General features: G+C 54.8%; 1 protein-coding gene across 7 annotated transcripts in view; it reads right to left on the bottom strand.

The window, feature by feature from the left end:
• The window catches only part of CNTN2 (contactin 2), a 30,146-nt gene that overhangs the window by 7,198 nt on the left and 11,739 nt on the right, over positions 1-11,209 (bottom strand). For 4 of the 7 annotated variants that reach the window (XR_002124800.1, XM_019649775.1, XM_019649777.1 and 1 more), the window contains 14 exons: positions 8,993-9,224; positions 8,686-8,861; positions 8,429-8,524; positions 7,806-8,015; positions 7,428-7,527; positions 6,010-6,185; positions 5,488-5,624; positions 4,856-4,985; positions 3,305-3,455; positions 3,057-3,184; positions 2,550-2,725; positions 1,913-2,033; positions 1,050-1,208; positions 421-570 (listed from right to left, as the gene is read on the bottom strand). Coding sequence is in view for 6 of the 7 variants with exons in the window: in XM_019649775.1 (XP_019505320.1) it covers positions 421-570; positions 1,050-1,208; positions 1,913-2,033; positions 2,550-2,725; positions 3,057-3,184; positions 3,305-3,455; positions 4,856-4,985; positions 5,488-5,624; positions 6,010-6,185; positions 7,428-7,527; positions 7,806-8,015; positions 8,429-8,524; positions 8,686-8,861; positions 8,993-9,224 (2,142 nt within the window). In the remaining variant the exon portion in view is untranslated. The remainder of the gene's footprint in view (positions 1-420; positions 571-1,049; positions 1,209-1,912; positions 2,034-2,549; positions 2,726-3,056; positions 3,185-3,304; positions 3,456-4,855; positions 4,986-5,487; positions 5,625-6,009; positions 6,186-7,427; positions 7,528-7,805; positions 8,016-8,428; positions 8,525-8,685; positions 8,862-8,992; positions 9,225-11,209) is intronic. The other 3 variants (XM_019649778.1, XM_019649776.1, XM_019649774.1) reach the window with 2 other exon arrangements.

Genomic DNA, 11,209 nt, shown 5'->3' with positions numbered 1-11,209 from the left:
ATTGTACCTCCATTAAGGATATCTGCCCATCACCCCGTGGTCCTGGGTTCAAGTCCAGGCTCTGCCAGTGTGACCCTTCTCTTCTCCACACTTTGTTTTTTTCCCATTTAAAAAAACCTTTTGGTTTTGAGGTCTCGTAGATTCACGGGGAGTTGTAAGGTTGGCCCACATTTTAAATGAGGTGTTCAAACTGGATGGCCCCTCCAGCCCTGACAGGCCATGGCTCAGGGCGTAATGCAGTGCGCAGTGCTGGGCCCAGCCCTGACTTGTGTTCCTTTCTCATCTGCTTTGTTAGACAGCCTGACGCTGGTGAGCAGGGCTGGAACTCTGTGTAACTGCTGTTTGCTTGGGGCTCCCTTCAAAGAGGGTTTGAGTCTGTGCCCTGACGTTACTTCTCTTGGGGACATCCAGGACTCTGACCTGCTTCCTTTGTCCGGATTTTGCTGGAGGGCCCACTGGGCTCCCCAGTGCCCAGGATGTTGCTGGCTGTGACCCGGAACTCATAGTCCATCCAGGGCGTGAGGCCCAGCACCTGGGCCGTCTCTGCGTTGCCCTCAATGTTAGCGGGATCTGCAAGGCACCAAGGAGTCAGTGTTCCGGCATCTGCTTACTGGTCTGGATGGAGAGGGCAGGGACTGGGCCTGTACCCAGCTCTCATGGTGGCGCCTGACACACACTAAGCGCTCAACACCTCTTTCACAAATGACCAGAAAACTGGTAGTCCTCCCTGCCCTAGTCTTTGCTGGTGTTTTGCTTACTCCACACCCCGACGAATGTTGTCATTGCCCCTATAATCGTCCTGCCAATGCTTCAAGGCTGCAGACTGAGCACCGCCTCCTCCAACTCTCTCCCCACTCTCCTGCTGTCCATGTGACACTAGCTCCCCACTGGCCTGGGAGCTCCCTGCAGGCAGATGGCCCAAGCTTGTCCCTCTTTGAAGCTCCAGGCTTAGCCCCAGCCTTGTGACCCTGGCCCCCACCGCTGGCACACAGCCAGGCCTTATTAGTACTGATGGGTGTGTGGTGGTGGTGGAGGTGGCTCACACTTACTGGTACGAACTTGCTTCCACTTCCCTGCAGGTGGAGTGCGAGCTTGCAGGGTGTATTTGGCAATGGGGCTGTGGTTGTCGAAGCCACGGCTCCAGCTAAGCTGGACAGTGGTGTCGCCAATGTCCCTTACCACCACGCCTCCCGGAGGACCCGGTGGACCTGTACCAAGAGGTCAGAGCACTGTTAGTCAGAATTGGACAGCTTCAAATTTGTGCCAACCCCCTCCACGCTAGTTTGGGCAGGTGCAGTACCAATAGGGGGCAGCAGAGGGCGCTGCAAACACACACCTGCGTGGAAGGACAAGGAATGTGGGCAGTGAGTGAGGAATGATGGTGCGTGGTGGTAGCGATGTGTCCAAGGCTGGAGGGGTCACAGAGGCCCTCACATAGGGATGTGTACAGATTTCCCAGCACTGAGCTCTGAAAACTTCTGGCCTCAGGAGCGGCCGGTTAGCTCAGGTGGTTAGCGCGCAGGCTCATAACACCAAGGTTGCCGGTTCGATTCCCACATGGGCCAAGGAGCTGTGCCCTCCCCAACTAGATTGAAACAACTACTTGACTTGGAGCTGATGGGTCCTGGAAAAACACACTGTTCCCCAATGAAATTTCTTTAAAAAAAACCCATAAAACTTCTGGCCTCAGCAAAGTTCTTGGGATGTGTTTTGGAATGGGTTTTTAAAATCTTGGCTTGGGAAGAAGACTATTCTATTCATTTAGGACCTGTGAAGAACCACAGGATAAGTTTGGCTCAGTGGACTTCTGTCAGAAGCCCCTCCCCACAGCTCTCGGGGAGAGGAGGAAGTTCGGGAATGAAGGTCAGAATAGCCCTGAGGGAGTGGGGGTGGGGGTGGGGAAGCCCATCACCTCGGACCAGGACTGTGGCCTCCTTGGATGCACTGTCCACTACCGTCTGGGCCATGCAGGTGTACTTCCCGCCGTGGCGCAGCTGGGCATTCAGGATGGTCAGATCACCAACTGTCTCCTTCTGCGCACAGGGAACAGGACGGGCAGGGTCAGCGGACGTGACTCCAGCTAGTGCAGTGAGCCAAGGAGACAGACATGAAACAGGGCTCGGCGTCCCCTGCTCCATGACGTCCAGGGTACACTCTACACTTCAGCGTTCCTGTCTTTTCAATGGGAGGAATCAGCTACTCCCTACTTAGTACCGCTGGGGACTAAACAAAGCTTGTTTCACAAGACAGTCAACAATGGTCCAAGTTAATGGTGTCATTTGTGTTGAGAGACAGGATAACAAGAACAGTCTTGCTGGGGGCCTGGAATTCCAGGTTTGTCCTTAACCGCTCCTAAATGTATGGACTTCCTTCAGGTGGAAACCAGGGAATTGCCCATCTAAGGGAGGGTCGTTAGGAATCCGAGGATGAGCTTTGCCATGGTCGGCATTCCTGAGGGAAAGGCTTTGGGGGTGATGTTAAGGACATCTTGGGTCTCCGGTCTATCTAGAAGGAGGGAGAAGCCCCAGGTTCTCGGCCCCGGGCCTCACCACACTGGCCCTCCGATAGTGGCCCCCAGGCTTGTTGGAGTCGATGGGGAAGTCATCCAGGGCCCAGATGAAGGTGAGGTCCATGGTGGGGTCGTGGGAGGCATGGCACTGCAGAGTCAGGTTGTCCCCCAAGTTGATGTCAGCACTTGAGGGAGCTAGAGTGATCTTGGTTGCATCTGCCGAAAACAAAACAAAACAAAACAAAAACAAAAACAAGTTCCCGGGGTGGATGGGGTGAGAGGGTTTGTCCTAAGTTCCAGGAATGAGAAGAGGCAGCGTGGCCAAGGGTATCCTGACCTCCCAGCAGCTCCAGGAGTGTGTGGGAGGCAGGCAGGGCTAGATTCTGGATGGTGGTGAGAGGGTAGTCCCCAAGTGAAACTCGGGGTATTCTGGGGGAAACCTTCAGACTGAACTAGGAGGAATGTGGGAACACAGGGGAGGATGGCGGGGGGATGGCACCCCTCGGGTGGCTAAGCCCACCAACCGCAGTCATGCCACAGCCCTTACCTCGCACAGACAAGATGCCAGTGCTGTTGGCTTTGCCCATGAAATTCTCAGCAAAGCAGGTGTATTTGCCTTCATCCGACCGACTGATGTTTCTTATGATCAAGGTGCCATCTGGAGTTACAGTCACTCTGCAGAAAGGACAGAGCAGATCTGGCCAACTCAGGGAATACCCTGTAGTCTAGGAAGGGAGGCATCTCCAAGGAGAAGGAGGGGGGTAGGAATTGCTTGGTGAGGGGTGCGGGCTGTACCTGCTGGTGTTGACCAAAATTTCAGTGCCTTTGCTCCAGAGCACCGTGGCTTTTGGAGCTGCCCGGGGCTGACAGGGTATAATGACTTCTCCCCCTCGGGCCGCAGGGATCAGACGCTTTACAGGATTCAGCCTGAAGTCAGGGGCCAGTGCTAGAATGGAAGGGGAGTGTCGCACAGTCACCCAGGGAGTCATAACAGTACCTGCTGGCCTTGATTGAGACATCACCTGACTATGTGCTAAGCACTTTACGTACCCTCCATAGTCAATCCATGAGTGACTCTTAGCACCGCTTCTAAAATACACCCAGAACCCAGCCCCTTCTCATCACTCCACTGCTACCTCGCAGCTCCAAATCACCAAATCTCCTGCTAGGCTATTGAAAAGCCCCTAATTGGTCTTCCTGTTTCTGTACTGCCTATCTACAAACTCTTCTCCACTAGCAGTCAGGAATATCTTTTTTAAAATGTGAATCAGGAACTCAGAATGAACTCCACCTCCTCACAAGGACTCACAGCTGAGTCCCCTCCTCTGCAATCCCGTCTCGCCCCACTCTCTCCCTTACTCATTGTGCTCCAATTACCTGGGCCATTTTTGTCCTTTGAAGATGTCACTTTTTTCCCCTGCGCCTCAGGACCTTTGCACTGACTGCACATTTTGCTTGGAAATCCCTCAGATCGTCACATGGCTGTCTCCTTAACATTCAGGTCACATCCCCAAAATGTCTTCCTCAGAGACATCTTCCTTGACCATCCCATCTCACTGGCCCACCTCACCCCTACCTCTCTTCTGGATTTTCTATATTTATACTGTACTTTTTATGGCTGTCTGAAATGATTTTATTTAATTATTCGATCTTGTGTTTATTTGTCCCTCTCTCCACTGGGTTTTAAGATACTTGAAGGCAGAGGCTTATCTGAGGAGGTACTGAATAAATATTGGTTGAATGAATGAAAGAATGAACGAGTCTTTTAAGCCTCATTACAACTTGATGAGGTAGGTATCACTATGTCCATTTTACAGATGAGAAAACTGAGGTCCCATGAGCTTAAGTCACACAATAAGAATCCTAGCAGCAGCTGACACTTACTGGGCACCTGTTATGTGATGGGCAGGTCCTTCATACTTTACTTCTATCATCTCATTGAGTCCTCCCAACAGCTGTATGAGGGCAGGACTTTTGCCCACATTTTATAAATCAGTAAACTGAGACACAAAGAGATTAAGTAACTTGCCAAAGGTTACATAGCCGAAGGGGCTGGGTTAAACACAAATCTAACTGATTTAGTTTCCAATGACTTTTGCCATCTTTCCTTCACGGTAACAAACATTTAATTTGTCTGTGCCAGACAAGGAGCAAGCCAGGGACCTTTGGGAGCTCTGGGAGCTCGCAATCTAGTGTCTCATCTCCTTTCTTAAATCCCTGAGTTCTACTCAGAAGCCATAGGAAAACCGCCAGGGTGTGTTTCATGTTTAGAAATGCTGCAACTCAGCTCCTAGAGCCCTGCCTGTGTCTCCTTGGGGATGTCCCCAGCCTCCCTGGGCCTTTTACCTTGAACAGCCAGCTCGGCGCTGGCGTAGATGGTGCCATGCTTGTTCTCTGCCACACACTGGTACATGCCTGAGTCCTCCATGCTCAGCTTGGAGAACCGCAGGTCCCCGGCCAGCACCTCTACCCCTGTCTGTGCAAAAGAGCCCGGCCCAGGGCGGGGCAGGGGCGTCAGGACCAGCGGGAGGACCAGGGTGGAGGGGCCGATGGGGGTGGGTGCAGTGCAGACTCTAGGCTGCCACTCCCTCTAGGAGGGGGTTTATATGTCCAGTGCCATTTCAGGGCTGCCTTTAATTCCGGGACTCCGAGATTTCCCAGGCCTCCCTGCACATCATGATGCACACTGAAGCCAGAGGGTCGAGGTGACCCATTTGGCACCACGTAGTGTTTTTGTGTCTGCGTTGTGCCTGGACCCAGGTCTCTGGCCCCTCCAGTCAAGAGTCTATGCAGTTGACCACCCTGTGGCCATGTGCCCCTGGGTTGGAAAGAAGCACCTAGAACCACTCTAGGGCACCCTAATTGGCCCAGAGGGCCTGACGGTGGGGGGCTGGGCGGGGCGGGGGGCGATTGGGGAGTGAGGGAACCAGGTAAGCAGAAGACAGTTGGTGTGAGGGATGAAGCCCCAGGCCTCCTACCTGGGGTGCCAGCGGCTCCCCGTTCCGCAGCCAGCGCACTGTGGGCCGGGGCTTGCCGGCGGCCGCGCAGCCCCAACGCAGGCTGGAACCGATATCGGCTTCCATGTCCGAGATCACCTTGAGCCATTCGGGCTGGGCTGTGGGGAGCAAGGGAGAGAGACTGGGGATGAGCAGGGAGGAGCCTCCAGCTCATTAAATAAGCCCGGAATTGCGGGGCTGCAGTTCCGGTATCAGACAGCAGAGGGCGTCATCAGCCTTGTGGGACGGGGCGTGGTGAGAAGCAGGCTTGAGAAAGTTAGCACTTGGAGCCTGTGCCAGCGGCTGTTTTAGCAACTTCAGTAATTCTAAAGCCTTCCATGTGTTTTCCGCATCCCCGACTGAAGTTCTGAGCTGACCACAGCCCAGTGAAATTCTGGGGCCAGAGGGCTTGAGCAAGGAACTTTCCAGTTTACTCCCTGACTTCTGAGTGGACTTCCTCAGGCACAAGGGTGAAGGCGGGGAGAGGGTGTCCCAGGCTCATACCCTGCACGATGATGCGGCCCTGGACGCTGTCTCGGCCCCTGGAGTTCTCCGCCTCACACTCATAGGCGCCCTCGTCCTCGAAACTGACGTTGGGGATCTGCAGGGTGGGCTCGGCTGTGGCCCACTGCGGGGACAAGGAGCCATCCATTTTGCGCCACTTGATTCTGGGAACGGGGCTGGCAGGGGAGACAAAGCCAGAGTGGGTAGGATGAGTTAGTCAGACTCCCCCGTGCGGGCAGCTCCTGGAACTCTGACTCTCAGGCCCTCTTGAGGTGCTGGGCAGGTGGGGTTGGGGAATAGGGCAGCTGAACCCGGACCTGGGAAGGAACCCAGGGAGAGAGTAGCGGGGGAGGGAGCCACTTCTCCCAGGCTGGTTTGGAGCCCAGGCAGGAAGGAGCAAGAAGTGGGCCTCCCCTCTCCCCTGCAACAACTGTGTCACCGATTACGTCGGTCTTCAGCGGGGTCTGGACCGTGAGGCTGACTTGCCCTCCCCTCCCCCACCCGGCACTGGTCCTGTTTCCTCCTCTGGGCCTGCCCTCCCCGGCAGTGGCCTGTGACCTGGGTCTTAATGTGCCCCCTCCCCCCTCTTCAACAGGACCTTGCCTCTACTTTCCAAAGGGGCTTCAGTTATTAGTAATCTGTGAACTAAAATGGACGGAGGTATCAGTGAGTCTTAAAGAGTTAATGTATTGCCCTTCCATATGCTTTAACTATGGATTTCCTGGAAGCCCAATAACTTTCCACAAGGCGGGTGTGTGTGTGTGTGTGTGTGTGTGTGTGTGTGTGTGTGTCCAGGGCATCCTCAAATAGCAGGAGGTATTTGTGGTCATTCAGTCTACAAACATTTATTGAGCACCTGCTATTTGCTTAGCCCTGTTCCAGGGAGAGCATGATTTTTGTTGTCATTTTTAAAAAGATAACTGTTAGCCTCCACAGAACACTTACTAAATGCCAGGCACTGTTCTCAGCTCTTTATATATGTTATTTAATCCTCGTAACAACCCATATGAGGTAAGTATTATTATGTACAAATAAGGAAACTGAGGCACAGAGAGCTTAAGTAGCTTATCCAAGGTCTCTCAGCCAGCAAGTTATAGAGCTGGGATTTGAAGCAGGCAGGCTGGGCTCGGGCTGGTACACTGGGCTGTCTGCCTCCAGCCCGGGTGTTACATAAGCTGTGTGGGCCTATCATGCGTTGATGGGAGGACCCAGTGGCCCAGTATGTGCCAGGCCCTTTTATGCAGGATGCCTCACCAGAGAGTTAGTGTTTGGTCAGTGGTGGTCGCTGCTCACTGTGGGCCTGGCATCCTGCTAGACCCTGCGAGGGACACCAAGATGACCAAGTGCTGACCCTTCCTGCTCTCTCTCTCTGGGGTCACCTGTGCCCTGGCCTGTTCCCTCTCTCCTCCACCACTCACTTCCCAAATGCAAAGCACTCCAGGGTGACCTGCTGCCCCACCAGCGCATATGTCTCTGCTGGGAACCGGGCCTTGATGCTGGGCGCAAACAGCCTGGGATCTGGGGAGAGAAGGGTTTTGCAGATCAGATGCCGGGGGTCCGGAGCTCCCGTGCTAGGGTCTCAGCACAGCTCAGAGCTAACTCAGTCTTAACTCACTTTCCCCATGGGGATCTGGGGGGAAAAGCCGGAGGCCTTGCAGCAGGAGGATCCAGGGGTCCAGGCCCCGGACCCTGTGCCCCATGAGCTGCTCTTCACAAACTCTGAGGGACAAAACCCCTTTCCAACGCCCACCAACCCTTTCAGCTCTCTCCTCCCAGCCGTGCCCACCGTCCCTGACCTTCGGCAGCCAGGTTGAGCTGAGCGAACTTGCTGAAGACGCTCTTGGTGGAGAAGTCCATGTGGCTGGTGGCCAGGCAGGAGTAGTTGCCCAGGTCTGAGGCATTGGTCCGGGCAATGTACAGGTTTCCTGTGGTCTGGGACACGAAGTGACGCCCGTCCGTAGGGATGAAGTTGGGGAACTCGTTGAGAAGCCAGCGGTAGGACAGGCCTAGGATGTGGGGAGTTTGAGGACACCAGAGGATGACGGGCTAACGGGGCAACTCTGGGTGGGACCCCAACATGCTGGTGGGAATCTGTATGCCTTATCCTGAGAGAGCCCCCATGCTCTGATCTGAGGCTGAGGGGAGACCTAGGGGGAATATGCGACTTTATGCCTGCCCTCAGGGAGTGCTGTCTTAGGGAAACAGCCCCTTAAGGATCCCCTAGTCTGAAGAAGGAGGCAGGGCACCAAGCTAGAAAATTACATCCATCCAGGAAACACAGGAGCATTTAAGGCTGCGAGCTGAGGGATCGGTGATTCCAAGAGTCACTCACCACCTTTTATTCCATCCTTCCTTTGCTGAGCTGGCTAGAGCCTCTCCTGTACCCTCTGTCTAACCATGGGCCAGAGTCCCAGCTCACCTGGGTAGTGGGCAGGTGGGTTACAGGGAAACATCACCCCCCAGCCTTCATGGGTTTTCACTGGGTCTCTTTCCTCCTTGGAGAATTCCTGCAGAACTGGAAGTGAAGACCAGGCGGCGTTCAGGACCCGCTCTCTAAGCCTGGGGGCCCCTCCCCGGCTCAGCTTCCATGGGAAGTAGTCACCCGGCCTTTCTGGAAATTTTTCCCAGCCCCCTTCTTCCCTCCCCCAGAGTGTCCTGGCACCCTATGGGTCTCACAGCCGAAGCGCAGGACAGCCTCTCTGCTGACAATGGTGCCCACTGGGTTAGAAGCCAGGCACTGGTAGATGCCGGCATCCTGCGCCTTGGTGGGGTTGATGATGACCAGGTTGCCCCCCACCAGCTGGTGGCGGGAACCTGGCTCCAGCTTCATCTCAGTACCGTTCATCTTCCACCTGCAGCAGGGGCGGAAGAGGGGGCCCTCCTGAGTCCTGCCCAGCTGCACCCAGCCCAGCCACAGGACTGACGTGAGCAAAAACCTCACGGCTGCCCAGGGCCTCCCAGGACCCACCGTGGGGGGTCTCACCTATAGGTGGCAGGAGGGCTGGCCCGGGCATGGCACGCCAACGTCACCTTCTCCTCTGTGGACTCCTCTGGGAAGAGCAGACTGAGGGGCTGGTCTTCAAAGACAGGCCCAAATGTGGCTGGGGATCCCCGGGCTGAGCTCCGAGCTGCAGATGGGGACACCACCAGGGGCCTCAGGGCTTGGGCGTCAGCTGGAGCCTGGCCTTTGGGGCAGCACAGTTCAATTGGACTTCCTGCGATGATGGACATCTTCCATTTCTGCACTGTCCAATACGGTAGGCACTAGCCACTGCTATGGAGTCCTTGAAATGTGGCTAGTGCGGCTGAGTTACCCAATTCTTAATTTTATTTAATTTAAATGAATTAAAATTTGAATTTAAATAGGTTGGGCAGCCCTCCTCTGGTCAAGTTAGCTCAGCCAATCACCCATCCTACACTCAGGTGCTGAGCACCTAGTGTATACCTGGCACCAGGCTATATAGATTGTGTTGCAAGAATGAGTTAAGACACAGCCCTTTTTCCTCAAGGAGCTTGCAGTCCAGGGAGGGACAGAAAACTGCCAGTGCAGGGCGGTGAGAGCCATTGAAACAGTTCAGGTTCAAAGTGCAGGGGCCCCTCAGAGTGGAAACCGATGACACTGCCGGTGGGCTGTCAGAGGGGTCTCGTGGAAGAGAGATCTGAGATGGGCCTTGAAAGGTGCATGGGAAGTCACTGGCCAAAAGGGTGTAGAGAGAATATGTGTCCCTGGAGCCTGGTGTCCCTTCTGGGCCGGTGTGTCTCAGAGAAAGTGCCTGGTCTCAGAGCCTCTACCAGCTAACTCTTCTAGAACCCTTCTGAGCCCCAATGTCTTCACCTATGACATGAAAAGAACATGAACTTCCCTCTCAGGGTCTATGGGAGGGTTCAGCCTGGCACAAGGTGTGTGCTGAGAAAATGTCTGCTGGGCTGGGAGAGGAAGGAAGGCTTTATGGTGGGTGGATGGTGTGCAGGTTGCTTTGGGGGCATTTTTATAAAATTGCAGTGTGACAACTCCAGAAAGAGAGGCCCGGAAAAGGGAATGACTTGCCCAGGGTCACAGGGCAAGTCTGTGGCGCACACAGGTCTAGGCCCCGGTCTTCTGAATTTGCTGAGCAAATGGGTATCTCGTGTGCAAATGGAGTTTCAGGCCTGGCCCCTGCCAGGGCAGATGCCTCTCTCCTCATGCACCATTGTCCAACCTCACCAAGGCAGAGACCCCGAGGCGCAGTGGGTAGTTTCACACCTGCCTTTCCACAGGGGTGGGGAGTGGGCTCCATTCGCTGACTCATGGGGGTGCCTTTGTGGTGCCAGGTAAGGGCCAGGCCACTCCTAATCTGCTCCTACCCCTCCATACAGCTGATTTCAGGCCCTCCTTGGTGGGTCATGGGGGGTGGGATGCCCATTAACCAATTAGTGCCTCCTCTCCCAGCGCATCCAGCTGTCAGCCCTATTCCAAGGGTGGGGAGTAGGTCCCTATGCCACAGCTGAGGCCCAGCCCTGGACCCCTGGGGAGCGACGGCAGCTGTTAAGCAGCTCTCAGAATGAAGAAGGAGGCAGGGCTCCCTGAAATGGCATCCCCCATCCCCCTCCCCACCACTTATCACTACCCTTCACTGCTGCCCCAGGCCTTGGAGATGGAGGCTGGAGAGCCCCGCTTAATCCCAAGTTAATGATGGTAGTGGAGGGTAAGGACCCCTGCCCCAGCTGGGACTGCGGGAGGGGAGGGAGAGAAGGAAGGGGTGGCACAGGCAGCCAGGCTGCTGGGAACCACCTTGCACAATAGCAGCTTCCAGTAACTCTCTCTGTCTGAATGGTGGGGGTGGCTGAATGGGCCCAGGGCACACTGATGCTTTCAGACTGGCTTTCTTCCTGTAAAAGCTTTCTCCTTTACACTCAGCGATATACACACCCTCACCCACATATGCACATGTCCACACCTCTCGCCTACACGGACTTCCTTACGTGCACAAACATCACACACACATATATATACAGACCTCTCTAAGCTGCTCCAGCAGTCAGATACACACATTTGTACACACATCTGTTCCTGTGCACACACAGCTTGAATGTCCATGTGCACTTATTTGTGTACATATATCCATGCATTCATAAGAAGAAGAAGAAGGAGAAGGAGAAGGAGAAGGAGAAGGAGAAGGAGAAGGAGAAGGAGAAGGAGAAGGAGAAGGAGAAGGAGAAG

Source organism: Hipposideros armiger, unplaced genomic scaffold (assembly GCF_001890085.2).
Source record: "Hipposideros armiger isolate ML-2016 unplaced genomic scaffold, ASM189008v1 scaffold_134, whole genome shotgun sequence".
Taxonomy (NCBI): Eukaryota; Metazoa; Chordata; class Mammalia; order Chiroptera; family Hipposideridae; genus Hipposideros; species Hipposideros armiger.
This window is presented reverse-complemented; position numbering and strand designations above follow the sequence as displayed.